Genomic DNA, 21,129 nt, shown 5'->3' with positions numbered 1-21,129 from the left:
CTTTCTTTGTCTCTCACTGTTCTTTCTTTCTTTCCCCTTTCTTTCTCGTTCTCTGTTTTCTTTTTTCTCTCTCTCTCTGTTTTCTCTCTTCCTTAGTGCCAGTCAGTGTGCCCATAATGCCAGCCACTGTGCCCTCAGTACCAGTCAGTGTGATCAGCAGTGCTAAATGGGTGCGATTAGGTGTGGACATGGATGTGACTAGTTGTGAAATGGGTGTGGCCGGGGCGTGGCCAAAATTTGCAGCTGTGCGCGCCGCAGTCTTTGTCAATCTTTCCCTTCTTCAAAAGTTGGGAGGTATGATAGGGGCAGCTATGACCAGGGGGTCTGGTTGCCCAATGGATAGCAGTTCTGCCAGGAATTCTGTAATCATGCATACAAAAGGGGACAGAGATTTGGGAGGAGTACTGTACCTAAAAGCAATAAATAGGACTGAGCTGAAATACTGGGCACAGCTGTGACTACATGTTATATAGTCGTGTTAATCTCCTCTCACTTCTTGTAAACTACAACTGTACAAAGATATTATATAGTCACCATGTGACTAGTGGGCCTGTGTAACTTCATATGCCAGGGCTGAATTTTAGTCCCAGTCCGGCCCTGTCTGCCCACTCCGCATAGCCACAGGGAAAGAGCCCCTGGTCCAGGGACACCCTACAACAGTTGTGACACACAGCTTGGCTTCACATACATTGCACACACAACTCTGTTGCAGGGACCCGCTGAGCCTTTGTATATTACTGTACTTCCCCCAGTGATGTGGTTTAAGACCCTGTTCTGTGACACGAGCTGACACTTCTACTCCAGCACCAGTACAGCCCTGCGTCTGACTCCTCCTCCCAAGCACGTGACTGGTCACATGGTCCTGACATCATCAGAGGTCCTTTAGCTGCTTAGGATCTTGCATCTACCGGTGACACTGCCTGCCACTGTGTGTATATAAAAGCTGTGCTGCAGAAAAATGCTGTGTATAAAGGAGGAGCGTGAGGTGCAGGAGGAGGCTGTGTAAAAAGAAGCATGAGGTGCAGGAGATACAGTTAGTTACTATGTCTGGGCAACGCCGGGCTCTTCAGCTAGTGTCTTATAAACCTTCATTGTGTATCGCATGTTTGGGGGGGTCAGATGTAATATCTAGGTGTGTTTCCAATGTAACAGAAGAGATTCTACCGATTAGTGTTGGGTCCTTTTGATGTTTTTTTTTAATCTTTTCATCTTTAGTTTTTGTTCAACATTTAATTTTGTCTCTGTTTGGACTTGTGTATGCATTGTAATCGTTCTATTACTCTTTGAAGGAGTTGTTTGGTCACAAGATATCGGAGACCTATACTCGGGATAGGTCATCAATCAGTGTATAGATAGCCACAAAAATTGCGGGGATTGCCCGTGTTTGTCAGTCAATCCCCAATTTTTTTGTGGCTGTCTAACAGCTGTGAAACATGCGGCCTCGGGGACTTGAACATGTCACTCAAGCACCCGCGATACTCGGTGCAAACTTGAGGCACTTGCGCTCATCACTAGTCATCAATATCACATACTGTGTAGGTCGGACACTAGGCACACAGACAGATCAGCTGTTATAAGTTTTGGGGGCAGTGCGCAGCTCCATTCAATGTATGGTGGCTGCTGAAGAACTTTCAATCAAGGGGAAGGGAATTATTCTACAGTAATCGGTGGTGGCCTCTACACAGTGAATTGAGTTGCGCATTCTTTTGAATAGAAGCTGTTCTTCAGTACTCTTCAGTTCTCAGTAGAGGTTGCTACACATTCAATGTAGTTGACTCTCCGTTAAATGTGTTTACATCCAGACTCCTTTGGAGCTTATATCATCTGACCGGTGGGGTAGTCAGGTATTGGGCCCACATATATACTCATGACTTATCCTGAGGATAAGTCATCTGTATCTCTTGTGATTGGACAACTTTTTAATGAGCTTTTTGTCTTTTGATAATAAATAATAATCTTTATTTTTATATAGCGCTAACATATTCCGCAGCGCTTTACAGTTTGCACACATTTTCATCACTGTACCCGGTGGTGCTCACAATCTATATTCCCTATCAGTATGTCTTTTGAGTGTGGGAGGAAACCGGAGTGCCCGGAGGAAACCCACGCAAACACGGGGAGAACATACAAACTCCTTGCAGATGTTGTCCTTGGTGGGATTCGAACAACCACTGAGCCACCGATGAAGAGGTATATTTCTAGATAATAATGTCCTGTGGCCATAGCAGTAACGGCAGTGATATCAACAGGCTCTTTCTCATTCTATGTTGTGGAAGGAATGACTAGCATGTATAAAGGGTTTGTCTGGAACTATAGGTCAATTTCATAATAAATATCTATTTAACCCCTTTCTGACATCCGATGTAATATCCCGTCCACGGTACCTGGGCTTGTATGACCGGGGATGGGATAGTACGTCATCTCGATCAGCGGCGATCATGGGGGGGGGGGGGGGGCGCCGCTGATCACGGCTTGGTGTCAGCTGACTATCACAGCTAACACCCAGCACTATGCGCCCCTGGCACATTAACCCCTGCCACACTGCGATCAAACATGATCGCAATGTATCGGGGGCACAGGGAAGAATCACGCAGGGAGGGGGCACCCTGCGTGCTTCCCTGAGCCCCTTTGAACAGCGTGATGTGATCACGTTGTTCCGAGGGCCTTCCTCCCTGCAGGCCCCCGGATCCAATGTGGCTGCGGGGGCCTGCAGGGAGGCGGCTTCCTGTGAGATCGCCAATCTGACACCGTGCACTGCAAAGTGTCAGATCAGCGATCTGAAACTTTACAATGATGTCCCCCCCCGGGACAATAAAATAAAGTAAAAAAAAAAAAAAAATCAAGGGTAAAAAATAACTTTTAAAAAATTCCTAAATAAATTAAAAAAAAAAAAATATTCCCTAATACTTTTTTTTGTAAATAAAAAAACAAACACTAAAAGTACACACATTTAGTATCGTCGCGTCCGTAACGACCCGCCCTATAAAACTGACCCCTTTAGTGAACCCCTTAAAAAAAAAAAAAAAAAAGCAAAGCAAAAAACAATGCTTTATCATCATACCGCCGAAAAAAAGTGCGATAACGCGCAACCAAAAAGATGGATATAAATAACCATGGTACCGCTGAAAACGTCATCTTGTCCCGCAAAAAAAGTGCCAACATACAGCATCATCAGCATACTTGTATAAAAGCGCCAAAACATAAAAAAAAGCTATAAATGAAGTATCGCTGTAATCGTACTGACCCGAAGAATTATCGATTTTACTACACGCGGAACGGTGTAAACCCTTCCCCCCCCCCCCCCAAAAAAAAAAAAAAAGAAATTCATGAAATGCTGGTTTTTGTTCATTCTGCATCCCAAAAATCGGAATAAAAAGCGATAAAAAAAGTCACGTGCCCAGAATTGGTACCAATAAAAACGTCAACTTGTCCTGCAAAAAATAAGACCTCACATGACTCTGTGGGTCAAAATACGGAAAAATTATAGCTCACAAAATGTGGTGATGCAAAAACTATTTTTACAATAAAAAGTGTCTTTTAGCGTGTGACAGCTGCCAAACATAAAAACCCGCCATAAATAGTAAATCAAACCCCCCTTTATCACCCCCTTAGTTAGGGAAAAATAATAAAATTAAAAAATGTATTTCCATTTTCCTGTTAGGGTTGGGGCTGAGATTAGGGTTAGGGTTGGAGTTAGAATTGGGGGTTTCCACTGTTCAGGCACATCAGGGGCTCTCCAAGTGCAATATGGCGTCTGATCTCAATTCCAGTCAATTCTGAGTTGAAAAAGAAAAACGGTGCTCCTTCCCTTCCAAGCTCTGCCATGCGCCCAAACAGTGGTTTACCCCACATATGGGGTACCGGCCTACTCAGGACAAATTGCACAACTTTTGTGGTCCAATTTCTCCTGTTGCCCTTGGGAAAATAAAAAATTGAGGGCAAAAATATCATTTTTGTGGAAAAAAATGATTTTTTTTACATTTTTATGGCTCTACGTTATAAACTTCTGTGAAGCACTTGGGGGTTCAAAGTGCTCACCACACATCTAGATAAGTTCCTTGGGGGGTCAAGTTTCCAAAATGGGGTCACTTGTGGGGGGTTTCCACAGTTTAAGCACATCAGGGGCTCTCCAAACGCACATGACACCCGCAGACCATTTTATCAAAGTCTGCATTCCAAAACGTCACTACTTCCCTTCCGAGCACCCGACGTGTGCCCATGCAGTAGTTTTCGCACACATATGTGGTATCATCGTATTGGGGACTAAAAGATCATGTTTGTTTGTGGAAAAAATATGATTTTTTTTATTTTCAGGCCCGGGGGTTATAAACTTCTGTGAAGCACTTGGGGGTTCAAAGTGCTCACCATACATCTGTATAAGTTCTTGGGAAGGGGGGGGGGTCTAGTTTCCAAAACGGGGTGGGGGGATTTCCACTGTTCAGGCAAGGCACATCAGGGGCTCTCCAAATGCGATATGGCGTCAAGCCAATTCTGCGTTGAAAAAGTCAAATGGCGCTCATTCCCTTCCGAGCTCTGCCATGCACCCAAGCAGTGGTTTACCCCCACATTTGGAGTATCAACATACTCAGGACAAATCGCACATCAATGGTTGGGGTCCTGTTTCCCTTGGGTAAATAATTGGGGGTGAAAAGATCATTTTTGTGGAGAAAATGATTTTTTATTTTTACGGCTGTACGTTATAAACTTCTGTGAAGCCCTTGGGGGTTCAAAGTTCTCACCACATATCTAGATAAGTTCCTTGGGGAGGGGGTCTAGTTTCCAAAATGGGGTCATTTGTGGGGGGTTTCCCCTGTTTAGGCACATCAGGGGCTGTCCAAACGTGACATGGCGTCTGATCTCAATTCCAGCCAATTTTGCGTTGAAAAAGTCAAAATGGCGTTCCCTCCCTTCCGAGCTCTGCCATGCGCCGTAACAGTGGTCCCCCCCACATATCAGGTATCGGCGTACTCAAGACAAATTGCACAATTACTTTTGTAGCCCATTTTCTCCTGTTACCCTTGGTAAAATAAAAAAATTGGACCTGAAGTAATTTTTTTGTGAAAATAGTTAAATGTTCATTTTTTTTTAAACATTCAAAAAATTCCTCTGAAGCACCTGAAGGGTTAATGAACTTCTTGAATGTGGTTTTGAGTTCCGTCAGGGGTGCAGTTTTTAGAATGTTGTCACTTTTGGGTTTTTTCTATCATATAGACCCCTCAAAGTGACTTCAAATGTGATGTGGTCCCTAAAAAAAAATCGTGTTGTAAAAATGAGAAATCACTGGTCAACTTTTAACCCTTATAACTTCGTAACAAAATAATGTTGTTTCCTAAATTGTGCTGATGTAAAGTAAACGTGGGAAATGTTAATTATTAAGTTTTTTGTGTGCCGTATCTCTTTGATTTAAGGGCATAAAAATTCAAGGTTGAAAAATTGCGAAATTTTCAAAATTTTCGCCAAATTTCCGTTTTTTTCACAAATAAACGCAAGTTATGTGAATTAAATTTTATCACTAACATGAAGTACAATATGTCACGAGAAAACCATGTCAGAATCACCGGGATCGATGGAAACATTCCAGAGTTATTACCTCATAAAGGGACAGTGGTCAGAATTGTAAAATTGGCCCGGGTATTAACGTGCAAACCACCCTTGGGGGTATAGGGGTTAATAATCCAGGGTGGATAAAAATCAATGTTTTTTTTTAAAAAAAATCAAAAAAATCGGATTTTTTTGATTTAAATCGGATTTTTTTGATTTAAATCGGATTTTTTTCAATAAACTGCTTTTTGAGGAAAATATTTTACCATCCAAAGGTTCTTCCATCATGAGATAAAGCTGAGTTGTTTAACTCAGTAGAATAAAGGCTGTATATGTGTAACATTCACAATGCCATGCTCTTCCAGAGGTTTCTGTAGGATTAGTGGGCAGTTTCTCTCCTATATTATCACAGACGCTCGCTTTACTTACGCAGTTCTCAAAACTGAATTTGACTCCGCAGAGGTCCCAGCCTCTTCTTGACGGCAAAAATGTTACAACATGAACAGAGTTGAGAAAAAGACCTTAATCCTATTGTTCTACAAACCTATGAATACAGAATCAACCCCTTCAGTGCCAAGTCCAAGAAGTTAGACAATATGTTTCTGATTGTTTGGAGTGGAATAGATCTGCACAACACAAGAAGAATGTGAATCTAAGTGTGAGGAGGAGGAAGGGCAAGCAGACAAGAAAATGAAAGTGAAACTTTGAGCACAATACTGCAGCATAGCCACAGACAGACAAGTCTGGATCTGTTTGTGTGTCCGATCTGAGGTTTATTACATTCTTTCCTTATAATGGCAGCAGGCCGTAAAAGAGACCCAGTTTGGGAATATTTTAATGAAGCTCCTTCGCCTATCGGTAAGGCAGGCATGTGTGCAAAATGCAAACGATGCAACAAAGAGATGCAAGGCCTAGTGGCGCGAATGAGGCAACATCATGAGAAGTGCGGTGATGAAGATGACCAAAGAAACACTTCTGAACAGGCAGGATCTTCAGGTTGGTAAACATTTTTATTGAATCCTATTTCTAAAGACTGAACTGTCATGTGTGAGAAAAATTATATTTCTTATTATTACTGCATGTTACTGTCATTTGGAACAGTTATGAAGAAAAACAAATATTCCTTTTGGGGCAGGGGCAGTGATGTGTTGTGTACAATAAGCAGAAATTGTATAAACAATAAAATAACAGCATTGACTTTTTTTGTTTAGGGGAATTCATGGATTCTGGAAACTATCCACCTCCAAGATCACCATCATCCTGTTCTACAGTTTCAGAGTTATCCATCCAGGATAGTGCTTCATTAGCAGCAGCAGCAGCAGCATCATCATCAGACACCCACAGCCACATATCACCATCACCCAAAAGGAAGAAAAAACCTTTACCTCCTGGAACCACCATAGATAGGTTTGTGATAAGAACTAGCAGATTAGAAAAAGAGTTGATTGATGAAAAAATTGCCCAGTTTATTTATGCAACGAACTCTTCTTTCCGTCTGACTGAGAACCCACATTTCATTAATATGGTTCAGTCACTGAGACCAGGATACAGTCCACACAGCAGAGCTGATGTTGCAGGGAAACTGCTGGATCAAGTGTATGACAGAGAAATGGAGCAATGTGCAACAGCTCTGGAGGGTAAAATTGTTAACCTAAGTATTGATGGGTGGAGTAATGTCCACAATGATCCTATTGTATGTGCTTGTATAACAACAGAAGAAGGTAAAGTCTTCCTTGCACAAACAACTGATACGTCAGGAAATGCACACACAGCAGAATACTTACAAGAAGTGGCAGTAAAAGCTATAACGACATGTGAACTAAAATTCAAATGTCTAGTACGCAGTTTGGTCACTGACAATGCTGCAAACGTATCCAAGATGAGAAGAGATTTAGAAGAGCAGGGAGGGAATACAAAGCTGCTAATAACATATGGTTGCAGTGCTCATTTGCTGCACCTCTTAGCCAAAGACTTAAGTGTTCCAGAAATAAAGGCTAATGTTGAAATTGCTAAATACTTCCGTAATAATCATTTTGCTGCAGCAGCTCTGAAAAGGATGGGTGGAACCAAGCTAACGCTCCTACAAGATGTTAGATGGAACTCTGTGGTGGACTGTTTTGAGCAGTATATCAAAAACTGGCCTATTCTGATGACACTTTGTGAAGAAAATCGAGATAAAATTGATGGCACTGTCACGGCCAAAATCCTCAACATTGGGCTTAAGAGAAATGTTGAACATATGCTGAGCTTCCTGAAACCCATCTCTCAAGCTTTAAACAAAATACAGAAAAATAGCTGTTTTATTGCGGATGCTGTTGAAATTTGGAAGGAACTGAGTGAACACTTAAAAACAGAACTACACATGGACAGAATTAAATTACAAGCAGTAAACAAACGAATGGGACAAGCACTGACTCCAGCTCATTTTTTGGCAAATATTGTCAATATCCATTATCAGGGTCAAAACCTAAGTGCTGAGGAAGAGGAGTTAGCTATGACATGGGTATCCAGCAATCATCCATCTTTAATGCCAACTATAATAAACTTCAGAGCTAAGGGGGAACCATTCAAGAAATATATGTTTGCTGAAGATATTTTAAGGAAGGTCACACCAGTAAACTGGTGGAAGTCACTTAAGCGCTTGGATTTAGAGACTGTTCAAGTAATGATTTCACTTTTAACAGCAGTAGCTTCTTCTGCAGGCGTTGAAAGAATATTCTCTTCCTTTGGACTCATTCATTCTAAATTGAGAAATCGGTTGGGACCCAATAAAGCAGGAAAGCTTGTTTTTCTTAAGTTTTTCATGTGTCGGCTGGGCTGACAGTCTAAGTTTCTTAAAATATATATATATATTTTGTTTAGCCAAATTAGTTAACAAACATGGATGTTTGTTTAAGCAAATAACTTGTGCTGTAATGTTGTTATTGTTTCAGTTGAATAAATCTATTTAAATTGTTATTAAGGTCAGGATTATTTTTCTCCTTCCTAAGTACAACAGAACAGTGGTGTCCAAATATGAATGATTAACCCATTAAACTGGGGAGAAAAAAGTAATATAAAAAGTGATTCTAAAAATCTTCATCTACTTGCATGTTAAAGTAACAAGAACTAGTTTAGGTAGAAACTTTGATTTAAATCACTGATTTAAATCAAGCCTTACTGACTAGTGATTTAAATCGTGATTTAAATCAGTTAGATTTAAATCAAATCCACCCTGTAATAATCTAACCACTTTTCTATACTTCAGTTAAAAAATTTCTGCTGTTCCGTCTGTACTCGAACTTTGACTTTTTTTTTTTTTATTTCTGTGGTCTCTGTCCCAGCTGCTGTCACCACCCTGAGACTCAGTGTCATTAGTGATGTCTTTGTCATGGGCTGGGCTAGTCCCTGCTCTACTGAGCATAGGCTGATTTAAATTCCGACGTAGGCCGTGGTCATGCTTGCGAGTGCAATGCGAGAAACTCGCTCAAGTCTCTCGCCTCAATACCCGGCACTGCCGCCGGCACTCGGGACTGGAGCGTGCGGCTGCATGTCTTTCTATGCAGCTGAATTCTCCCGTCCGAACCGCCGGCGGCGTCTGGTATTGAGGCGGGAGACTTGCACAAGTTTCTCGCATTGCCCTTAGAAGTGTGACCCGGGCCTTATTCTCAGTATGCTCTCCCTGCCGACGGCATTATATTCCTTTAACTGCACATTGACATTGCGTTTCTTTGGTCTAAAGATGATGATGATGATGAGTGATGAGCCAGTAAGAGAGTACACTTTCAGTGCCTATTGAAAGAAGAGACCATAGCAGCAAGCAGAGAGAACAAAGACCAGCCTACAGGCTAGCCCCCCCCCCCCCAAACAGGTGTCACAGATGACATGTTACCTTTAAATTAGGCATTTAGTGTGAAACTGACCTTTGATTTCGGACAATCCATTTAAATAAACAGTAACTGGTGATTGGTCCTCAGCTGTATCTACAAAATGGCAGAAAATTGTGCCAGCTTCTTTCTAGGAAGAAGGAAGCACACATAGTTCTTCTTTTTCACCGAAGGTGCACTTTTCTATTCCTGATTGTTTTGAATCCAAAGGGGCAGGTCCTCCGGTTTGGACAGGGTGTCCCCCTGGCCTCTTTAGCATCTGTGCTTGGGAAAAGTCCTTTATAGCACCGACTGTCTCTTGTATGGTGCCAGTTCACCAGGAAGACATACATTTACAATGCAGCAGTGTAAAGTATTTTCATATAATTTATTGGAATTTTGAATTATGGAATGGGACTTTCATACCTTGTGTGTAACTATAAAAACATATGATGTTATGAGCTTAAATAAAGGGAAGAAATCATGCTGAGACTTGGTTTTAGGAGACACTGCTGTTAATCTTCCTGAATGCTGGCTTCAAAAAATATCCTGCTGGTTCTTTGATTTGACTGAGCGGCTTCTTAGTTCAACATTTAGTCTTCACAGCTATGATGGGGGAGATGTGCTTGTGCCTTGGTGATGTCTAGCTGTGACTAGGCTGTTGCCGCACCTGCCGTCAGGTTTCTGCTGGACACTGAGGTCTTGCTCTCATCATCTGTGTTATATGCCTCAGACAGCCTCAGGTTGTAAATCTACAATGTTATTTGACAGCGGCTACTGCAGGTGGCAGGACATTCAATTGCAAAAAGCTATGTCCTTGTCTGTGTCCCTAACTCACTTTTATCCTTGTGAAAGCAGAGGAATAGAAAGGCTTTCCATGTAGGACCATAATTACTAAGCCTAGGTAGTTATTTCATCAATTCCTGATTACAAAGAAGTGCATTGTGGCTGTAAATTGAACATCTTTCAGTGGATATAATTTGGAGACCATTCTTCTCTACCCTAAGTGACCTATTATTACATTTTAATGGGTTTCTGTGATGTAAATATTGCTTTTACCATTTCATTTTTCTTTCTCATATTTTTGTCTGTAAATTTCAATATCTCATATTTGCCATAAAGTATATGCCCTTCATTTTTAACACAAATAGTCTTGTTCCCCAATTTATGTCTGTTTAATCTCGCTGAATGTAAATATAAGACTAAGCTCCCACAACCAGAATTTGTAGCAATTTATTCTGTGTATTTCTGTTTTTTAAAAAAATCAGTGTATTTATTATGGGACGCCCTCACAGCCAGGGCTGTGGGGTACTCGGTACCTGGCCCGATGAGCTTCAATGGGAGATGTCACGGCAGCTGTAACCCGGCCCGTGGCCCTGGGCGCCCATTGTAAAAGGGGTTGTTTCAGTGTGCTTATGGTGATGAAAGTTTATAAGTGATTCGTGACGCCACCTGTGGTGTTCGGCAGTGAAGATGTAAGCCGACTCTGCAGACAGATCCTCTGGGACAGATGGTGTGGTGCAGCAGTGATGTTATAGCCCTCCACAGGCAGGGCTGTTGTCCCAGGGCAGAGTAGGTGAAGTGACACGTATATGATGTAGTGTCAGGCGCAAGGGATGTAGCAGTGCTGGGCAGGTTGGCGCAGGAATAAGTGGAGGACACCAGGGCATGTAGTTCCAAAGCTTTACTCACAGTCTGTTGTACAAACAGACGCCTGCCTCCATGCCGTGTCCTCCGGGTCAGGGACTCAGTGAACCTTTAGGCCAGATGGAATACTCCTTTCCAACACTCCGCCAACATGTGCCTTTTCTGAACGTCTCCTCTTATAGCGCCTTTAAATGAAGTATTCCTAGTACTGCGTTATACTGGAGTTCCTCCTGTCCGATGTTCTTATGAGCTCTACTTGTACGGCAGACAGCTGTAGCCTGCTTCGGGGACTTCTTGCTACTAAGTCCTGGCTCACTATCCAGTTGCTGTTGTGCCCCCAAGTCTTGTGTGGGAATAAAGTGGTTACTACTTCTATTCCTCCGGTGTTTGCTGCAGGATCATTAGTATCCATACAACCTCGGGGACCGGGCCCCGGCCTTGCGCTTGGAACTTCTAGGAAGGGTTCTCTTCTAACCCACGTCCTCTGTTCCCTTTTACTCCTCACATTCCGTACTAATCTTTCTATGGAGAATCAGGCTTTCAGTCTATGTTGCTCTCTCTTCCTTTCCCGTGCCAGCAGACCCAGGTCACTGGGATCTGCTGCAGCACTTCCATCCATCTATCCCTCTCTCCAGGGATCTTCTCTCCAACTCCCTAACCAACTGACCTCTCATCCTAAACTCTTCCCGCTCCTTGTAATGTATTCTAACTCCACCCACCTCCCAGCATGTTTGGTGTTCCAAGCAGGGAGCCACCAATGGGTGCTTTGCTATACTCCAAGCAGGGAGCCACCGAAGGTGCTTTGCTACACTACTTTGTGGTGTGGGGTGCAGGTGTTGGAGTGTGGTCAGGAATCTTCACCTTACCTGGATGGTGGGATACCACACCTCAGGAGGAGGTCCAGTACCTGTTGTGAACTCACTTTCTGGTCTACCAGTTGTGAGTTCTCCTTCCGGGCTCCTTCTGATGGTAACAGGAGGTAGTGAGGTTGATTTAATTAGTAGAGATCTGCCACCCCCGCTCGTGGTTCACATTAAGGACCTGGCCCCATCCTGCCGAGTCCCGGGACCCATAGTGACCAGCACGGGCTTTCTCCTTGCGGTCCAGATCAGGGCCCAGCACAGCCAACCTCCGCTGTTCTCTCTCCCGCTGCTCGGCTGCCAGCTGGCAGATGGTCTCCCGGCATTGGGCGCTCGTTTCCTCCTCCTCTTCCCGGGACCGGCCCCTGCCCACTGTGAACCGCGACACCACTGTCAGAGGTTCAGGTGTTACGCCCCGGGGACTGATATCCTGGTCCCAAACCAAGTCCAGCACCACCTGTCCGGCTGCCGTGGCCGGCGGGCACCCAGTGGCTTCTCTAACTTCAGGGCCGATGGCCATACCTGGTGCCTCCTGGCGGTGTTGCGGTTCTTGTGCAGGCCTGAGACGGTGGGCAGCTGCAGGGGTGTCCACTGGGGTAGCGGTGGTAGTTGTAGTTGTCCGGTCTCCGGGGGTCTCCGGTGGGACCTGCGCGGCCGCGTCAGGACCAGGCGGGAGCTCCTCTTCTTCCGCTTCATCTCTCAATGCCTCACACACAGCAGCGGTGGTAATGGAGAGATTGCAGGGGACGCTGCTGGTGGTATTGCAGCGGTCGCAGGCTCTACAGGGTTTACCTGGGGAAGATCCGATGCAGCGATGGAGGGTACCGGTGACTGGGGTACCGCGGGTGTAGGCCCCTCCAGGGCGGGCTGCCACTTCTTCCTCCAGAGCGCCTCCTGCTTCAGCCACAGTTCGTGAGTCAACAGGGCAATCTCCTGCTCCAGCTGTTGACAGTCTATCCTGGAAGCCGGGTCCGAGCCTTCAGCCATTGCGCCGGGGAGATTCAGCTCAACCTCCTCGCGCTCCATAGGCCTTCTCCCTTCTCCTTCCAATATGGTGTTCTGGCGTTCTTCCCGCTTCGGCTCTTTTCCTGCGACTGGCTTTCGCCCCTCCTTCTGAGGACTGCGTCTTCTTCCTGCTCCTCCATACCAAGCCAGTATGCGAACCCCTTGGGGGGTGGGCCATGTTGCTGTCGCATAGAAGTTCAGACAGGGGAGGCTCAGGACAGTCCGTGCTCTTTTCTTAGGACCACCCATATTGTCACGCCCTTCTTCACCGCACCGGCGGCCATTTTTAGCATTCATTTCACAGTCTATTAAATTGGGTCTTGTGCACATTTCAAAGATTTAAGTCTTAGGCACACAGAAACCGATGGCATCGGGTCTCGTCATCCTGTTCGTGATGCCAAAAATGGGACGCCCTCACACCCAGGGCTGTGGGGTACTTGGTACCGGGCCCGATGAGCTTCAATGGGAGATGTCACGGCAGCTGTAACCCGGCCCGTGGCCCTGGGCGCCCATTGTAAAAGGGGTTGTTTCAGTGTGCTTATGGTGATGAAAGTTTATAAGTGATTCGTGACGCCATCTGTGGTGTTCGACAATGAAGATGTAAGCAGACGCTGCAGACAGATCCTCTGGGACAGATGGTGTGGTGCAGCAGTGATGTTATAGCCCTCCACAGGCAGGGCTGTTGTCCCAGGGCAGGGTAGGTGAAGTGTCAGGCGCAAGGGATGTAGCAGTGTTGGGCAGGTTGGCGCAGGAATAAGTGGAGGACACCAGGGCGCCTGCCTCCGTGCCGTGTCCTCCGGGTCAGGGACTCAGTCAATCTCCAGGCCAGATGGAATACTCCTTTCCAACACTCCGCCAACATGTGCCTTTTCGGAACGTTTCCTCTTATAGCGCCTTTAAATGAAGTACTCCTAGTACTGAGTTACACTGGAGTTCCTCCTGTCCGATGTTCTTATGAGCTCTACTTGTACGGCAGACAGCTGTAGCCTGCTTCGGGGACTTCTTGCTACTAAGTCCCGGCTCACTATCCAGTTGCTGTTGTGCCCCCAAGTCTTGTGTGGGAATAAAGTGGTCACTACTTCTATTCCTCCAGTGTCTGCTGCAGGACCATTAGTATCCATACAACCTCGGGGACCGGGCCCCTAACCCATGTCCTCTGTTCCCTTTTACTCCTCACGTTCCGTACTAATCTTTCTTTCTATGGAGAATCAGGCTTTCAGTCTATGTTGCTCTCTCTCTTCCTTTCCCGTGCCAGCAGACCCAGGTCACTGGGATCTGCTGCAGCACTTCCATCTATCTATCCCTCTCTCCAAGGATCTTCTTCTCTCCAACTCCCTAACCAACTGACCTCTCATCCTAAACTCTTCCAGCTCCTTGTAATGTAATCTAACTCCACCCACCTCCCAGCACGTTTCGTGTTCCAAGCAGGGAGCCACCAATGGGTGCTTTGCTATACTCCAAGCAGGGAGCCGCAGAAGGTGCTTTGCTACACTACTTTGTGGTGTGGGGTGCAGGTGTTGGAGTGTGGTCAGGAGTCTCCACCTTACCTGGATGGTGGGATACCACACCTCAGGAGGAGGTGCAGTACCTCTGTGGCGACAGCCTCAGGGCCGCCACAATTACAGTTCCAGCAGTGTGTGTGGGACTTATATAAATTTTACGCCCACTGTATTTTTTTTTTTGTTCCTTTTTTCTTACGCTGCAGAAATTGACCTGTGGTGCAATATTGAAATCTGCAACACAACAACTTGTCTTGCTGTAAATAAGCATGACCGCGACGGTCATGACCCGCAGCGCTATCTTGCAAGAAGCAATGTAGTATTACCGGACACATGCGCCGTTATGAGGGACACCTGGATTGCAGTGACGATGGGGATTTATAAGGTACTGCCCAATGCATATTACATAACAGCACCTTGAGAAAGCTAAAGCGAAACGCGTGTCGGTGGCGGCGTGGCACGTGGGTCTCACTGTGCGGACTATGGGTAAGCACTATGGGAGTAGGGAATACATAGCTTCTTTGATATATGCGCACTAATATGAAGCTTTATGTTAAGCACTAGTCCTATCCCATTCGTTGCCCAGTGTAGCATTAGCACTTTACTAGATTTGTGTCCGTTCATGGGGAACATTGTTAGCCACTACTTACCTGATCCAGCTGCTTTAAGGGTTTTGTACACACCTATTTTTACTTGCCTTTGTACTATTAGTGTATTTGATACATATGCGTTTAATAAACTTATACCTTTTATGCACTTTTTTGGACTTTGTACTCAAATTTCTCTGTGTTTCATATGTGCATTTAGGAGTGTCCAATTTTTATGCCTAAACCCCAAGTCACATGGCTGTGGGGTTTTTTGGCAGCTTGTTATTTAAGTTTTCCTATATGGTTTCTTTTTCTATGTTTTTTTGGGGGCACTAATGTTATAAACAGAGACAATAAAATTGCAGCAAAAACTCAGCAAAACCTGTTTTTTGTAAGCAGCTTCTTTACTGCCAAGAGAGACTGTTTTGCCTGCAGAAAAAAATACAGCAAAAACACAACGTGTGATACATAGGTACAGGGTGCACTTGTTGCCATTGTTGGGCATATACTGTCAGAAGATAGAGTCATGGCCAAAAGTTTTGAGACTGACACAAATTTTGGTTTCACAAGGTTAGCTGCGTTAGTCTTTTTTGACCTTTTTAGATGTTCCTATGTTTGCTGAAGTGTAATTACCGTATATACTCAAGTATAAGCTGAGGCACCAAATTTTTCCACGAAATACTGGGTAAAATTATGGACTCGAGTATAAGCCGGGTATGCATTGTCCCCTCATCCTTGTCCTGGTATGCATGGCTCCGCCGTTCCTGTCCTTGTGTGCATGGCTCCTCCTTCCCTGTCCTTGTGTGCATGGCTCCCCCGTCCCTGTCCTTGTGTGCATGGCTCCCCCGTTCCTGTCCTTGTGTGCATGGCTCCCCCGTTCCTGTCCTTGTGTGCATGGCTCCCCCGTCCCTGTCCTTGTGTGCATGGCTTCCCCGTCCCTGTCCCTGTCCTTGTGTGCATGGCTCCTCCTTCCCTGTCCTTGTGTGCATGGCTCCTCCTTCCCTGTCCTTGTGTGTATGGCTCCCCGTCCCTGTCCTTGTGTGCATGGCTCCCCTGTCCCTGTCTTTGTGTGCATGGCTCCCCCGTCCCTGTCCTTGTGTGCATGGCTCCCCCGTCCCTGTCCTTGTGTGCATGGCTCCCCCGTCCCTGTCCTTGTGTGCATGGCTCCCCCGTCCCTGTCCTTGTGTGCATGGCTCCCCCGTCCCTGTCCTTGTGTGCATGGCTCCCCCGTCCCTGTCCTTGTGTGCATGGCTTCCCCGTCCCTGTCCTTGTGTGCATGGCTTCCCCGTCCCCGTCCTTGTGTGCATGGCTCCCCCGTCCCTGCCCTTGTGTGCATGACTCCCCTGTCCTTGTGTGCATGGCTCCCCGTCAATATCATTATATCATTGTATGCATCCCCTTATCCCCTATTCTTGTATGCATGGTTTCTATTAAAAAACAAACAAACATCCTACTCACCTTCCTGCGCGCCCTCGCAGCAGCTTGTAATGGCGCCGGCTGTTCCTGTGGCTGAGCGATCACATGTCTCCACTCATTAAGGTAATGAATATTCACTCCACGCCTATGGGAGTGTAGAGGAGTGCATATTCTTTACCTTAATGAGCGTGGCCACGTGATCGCACGGCCACAGGAGCTGCTGGCGCCAGAACGAGATGCAGCTAGGTCGCACAGGAAGGTGAGTAGGATGTGTGCTGAAGCTGGCGGCTGCTTCTGTAACCGTGCGCTGTAACAGAAAAGAATATTCATTTTTCTTTAGCAGCGGCCCAGGCTTTAGCCAAAGCTGCCGGCTCCTGCCTCTGTGGCCTGCTGCGCCGCCACTCCCCCTCCCCTGCCGGCTCATGCCTTTGTGACCCGCTGCTCCCCTCCTTTGCCGGCTTCCTGCGACAATGACTCGTGTATAAGCCGAAGGGGGCGTTTTCGGCACAAAGAAATGTGCTGAGAACTCTGCTTATACACCAGTATATATGGTTTAAGCATTCTAGAAGTTTACACTTTTATTGAGAAATATATAATGTTTATGCAAAGAGGTAATATTTACTGTGATAACCCTTATTTCTCCTTCACCTTATTGGGGGACACAGGTACTGTGGGTGTATGCTACTGCCGCCGGTTTTTTGCTTAGTGTCTGTTGGAGGCACACGTCTGTCTGTTTTCAGACTGATTTTTTTTTTTTCTCTTTCTTTTTCCCCATGAAGATAAGACCGGGGCGACAGACCCTATTGAAAGGGTCCGATCTCTCCAAACCAACAACGGGCGAGCATGTGCTAGTGTCCCTCCACGTATCCTCTCCCACATTGTGGGATATTGTCAGACCACGGAGGTGAGATACGGGCGACGGACCCTATTGAAGGGGTCCGATCTCCCCAAACCAGCAACGGGTGTCCCTCCACGTATCCTCTCCCGCACCGTGGGACATGATGCCGGACTTAGCCCTGTCCACCCTAGGGTATTGAAACCCTAGGCTGCACAGAGGCACAAGCGTAGTCCGTGCGGCCCCCACTGCCCCACCAATGCTAAGACTGCGGTGGGGCAAGGCGGCAGACGGTCCCTCTCCTCACCCCTTGAAGGGGTTAGATGGAGCTATGGTGCCTGCACCATCCTTTTTTCATATGGCCCCCCTCCCCTCTACCTGAGCTGGACGGAGGTGGATGGCCGGGGAGGGCTCCTGCAGCGGCACAGGGCTGGAGCCCTTAGCTTCTCCCAGGCAGCAGCAGAGATGGGTGTCTGGCAGCGGTGAATCCGGTCCCGGCCTTGGTTCTGGGGTTCGGCGGTTCCTCCCGCCCCCCCCCCCCCGGGCAGATGGTAAAGATCGAGGCTGTGGCTTCAGCCGGCGCTAGGCCACGGCTGTAAGTCCCCGCCCCAGGCGTCGCATCACGGCGGCCCCGCCCCCGTGACCTGGGCGGACGCCGAAGAGATTAAGGCCCCAGCTTCAGACGAAGCTAGGCCGCAAGCGGAAGTACCGCCCCCCAGGATCCCTTTTTTTCTTCTGGGGGCCTGCCCGCAGTGGTGGCGCGCAGATTGAAGTGACGCCTCGCACGCTGAGGACACAGGGAACACAGGACTGGGGTAAGTGCTGCCCTCCAGCCCCACAGAGAGGCCACGCTAACAGAAGCAAAGAGCGCCCTCCCCCGGCGTTTTTTTCAGCACGGGTGACTGACTGGTACAGCATGTCAGGAAAGCCTAAGACGCATACGTTCTTATACACTGCATGTATCTCCTGACTGTCCGCTTTTCCACGGGCGCAGACCAAGCGAGTATGCGAAGCCTGCGAGTCCGAACGCGCTCAGGAGCCCTCCCCTGCGACCGAGCCCAGTGTACCAAGTCCCCCGGAATGGGCGTTATCACTGTCGCAATCTATGGCATCACTTACAAGGGCAATCGAGTCCCTTCGGGCCCCAGATAGGGGCAGGGACAGTGGCTCGCCTGTCTTAGAGGGGTCCTCTATCTCACAGGAGCCTCCGGCCTGCAGGGCCCGCTCTCACTCCAGGCAGACCCGGGGGAAACGAACCCACACGGCGTCTCCCGGTCCATCCGGTGCCTCGGTATCCGTGAGCTGTGCTTCTCGCTCCCCGTCACCGGCAGTCGATAGCGAGCAAGGCTCAGACTACGACTCGGACGAACCACTTGACCTAGATACACCAGGTGGTCAGGAAACGGTTGACAGTCTCATAGAAGCCATCCACCAGACTCTGGGGATTGAGGATGATTTCACTCTGGCTTTGGGCCATAAGGTGTCATTTAAGAGAGTCAAGCGTCCCTATAGAGTATTTTGCATTCACCCTGAATTTGAGGACATAGTGCAACGACACAGAGAACGGCCGGACAGGCGTTTCTCGGGCCAGAAGGCACTGGAGGCGAGGTATCCTTTTGCCCCGGATCTCCGTAAAAAGTGGACGGAATCCCCAACGGTGGATCCAACTGTGTCGCGCTTGGCTACAAAAACTCTACTGTCCGTACCTAGTGGTTCTTCTATTAAGGATCCCACTGATCGTCTCATAGAGAACTTGGCTCGCTCAGTGTTTGAGGCATCAGGATCAGCACTCTCTCTCTCGTTCGCAGCTATGTGCGTAGCCAAGGCCATGATTTCTTGGTCAGAATCATTGAATACAGCCTTGCAAGACATAGACCTACCAGCTGAAGTATCAGAAATCACAAATCAGATAGCCATGGTGGGGGACTACTTGATCAATGCATCTTTAGATGCTGCCAACTGCGCGATACTTGCAGCCGCAAATGCAGTCTCCATTAGGAGAGTACTATGGTTAAGGACATGGCGGGCCGATTCAGCCTCAAAAAAGTCCTGGACAGCGCTACCATACCAGTGTGGCCGCCTGTTGGGAGAGAAGTTAGATCAGCTCATCTCCGACTCCACAGGAGGCAAGAGCGGTTTTCTTCCTCAACAAAAGGTCAAACCGCCTTTTCGTCACCAGTTTCAGGCGTGTTTTCAGGCCTTTCGCAACCCAAGGTGGACTACGGCGGCTTATTCCGCCGCGTCAGGGTGCCCCAACCAGAATAGGTACCAACAGGTCTCATATAGAGCCAATCCACTGGGGAGGATGCGTACTAACCAGTCCAGGTCGAGGGGATCCAGGTCCCAAAGATCTTCAGCCAAATGACTCGGGGCAATTGTCAGGCGGCACCAGCAAGGCAGGCGGCCCCCTACTCCCGTTTGACAACGCCTGGCTCAATGTCGCACACGACACATGGGTGAGAGAGCTGGTGTCCACAGGGTACACAATATAATTTGTCAGGTACCCCCACGATGATTTTTTCTTTCCTGTCTTCCCAAAGCGGATACCCGGGCAAAGTCTCTACTAGGAGCCACAACGGAGTCATCATTCCGGTACCAGAAAACGAGAAGGCTTCTATTCCAATCTGATTGCAGTCCCCAAAAAGGACGGGACTGTCAGGCCCGTCTTGGATCTAAAGCTCCTGAACAAATTTATCTGGATCAGACATTTCCGGATGGCGTCTCTTCGTTCAGTCATATTGGCAATGGGGCAGGGAGAGTACTTGGCCTCTATCGATATTCAGGACGCTCATCTACATATCCCCATTTTCCCTCCGCATCAAAGGTTTCTACGCTTCGCCATCAACGGTCTACATTTTCAGTTTGCAGCGCTGCCCTTCGGGCTAGCCACTGCCCCCAGAATGTTCACAAAGGTCATGGCAGTCCCCATGGCCATCCTGCACTCCTGGGGCATAGTCGAATTCCCATACTTAGACGACCTCTTGGTCAAGGGCCCTTCAAGGCGGGCATGCGAGGAAAGTGTCAGCATCACGCTAGATACTCTTGCTCGCTTAGGGTGGTTGGTCAATGTAAAGAAGTCATCCCTTGTTCCAGCTCAGAGAATTTCCTTTTTAGGGATGACCTTCGACACTTGCCGAGGGTTGGTAATTCTCCCTCGAGACAAGGCCCTAGCCCTCCGGCAGGGAGTGTGGGTACTGCGCCAACCAGTCCCTCACACCTTCCGTTTCTGTATGAGAATTCTAGGAAAAATGGTGGCGGCGATGGAAGCGATCCCGTTCGCCCAGTTCAATCTTCACCCCCTGCAGCACGCCCACTTGTCATCTTGGGACAAGAACCCGTTCACGCTCGATCATCGGCGCCGGTTGTCCTCTCAGGTCAGACAGTCACTAGAGTGGTGGACAATCAGTTCCTCCCTTCTTCAGGGCAGACCCTTTCCCCCAGATCAGTGGCTGGTGGTCACAACAGACGCCTGCCTCCTCAGCTGGGGAGCGGTTTTTCGCCATCACACGACCCAGGGACTGTGGTCACTGCAGGAGGCACGTCTCCTGATCAACTTGTTGGCGATCCGGCTGACTCTGCAACGGTTTCATCACTTTCTAGCAGGCCGCCCCGTCCGGATTCAGTCTGACAACGCCACGGCGGTGGCTTACATAAATTACCAAGGGGGCACCCGCAGCAGGGCAACCATGCACGAGGTAGGGCACGTGCTTCGCTGGGCCGAGAGGAACCGCTCGGTGATATCGGTGGTCCACATCCCGGGGGTAGAGAACTGGGCGGCAGAATTCCTCAGCCGGCAGGGGCTTGCGTCCGGGGAATGGTCACTACACCCAGAGGTCTTTCAGCAGATTTGCCAACGGTGGGGAACACCGGATGTGGATCTGATGGCCTTCAGGG

At 47.6% G+C, this 21,129-nt stretch overlaps 2 protein-coding genes across 6 annotated transcripts in view; both read left to right on the top strand.

The window, feature by feature from the left end:
* The window catches only part of TANGO2 (transport and golgi organization 2 homolog), a 349,095-nt gene that overhangs the window by 83,814 nt on the left and 244,152 nt on the right, over positions 1-21,129 (top strand). The gene's annotated exons all lie outside the window — the stretch shown is intronic.
* LOC141069475 (uncharacterized) lies at positions 6,171-8,902 on the top strand. Its single transcript, XM_073559048.1, has 2 exons — positions 6,171-6,537; positions 6,753-8,902. Exons 1-2 carry the CDS (start codon positions 6,336-6,338, stop codon positions 8,360-8,362), a joined length of 1,812 nt encoding a protein of 603 aa, XP_073415149.1. The 5' UTR covers positions 6,171-6,335; the 3' UTR covers positions 8,363-8,902.

The sequence above is a fragment of the Dendrobates tinctorius genome, unplaced genomic scaffold, assembly GCF_039654945.1.
Source record: "Dendrobates tinctorius isolate UK_male_01 unplaced genomic scaffold, ASM3965494v1 ptg000265l, whole genome shotgun sequence".
In the NCBI taxonomy this organism is placed as follows: Eukaryota; Metazoa; Chordata; class Amphibia; order Anura; family Dendrobatidae; genus Dendrobates; species Dendrobates tinctorius.
This window is presented reverse-complemented; position numbering and strand designations above follow the sequence as displayed.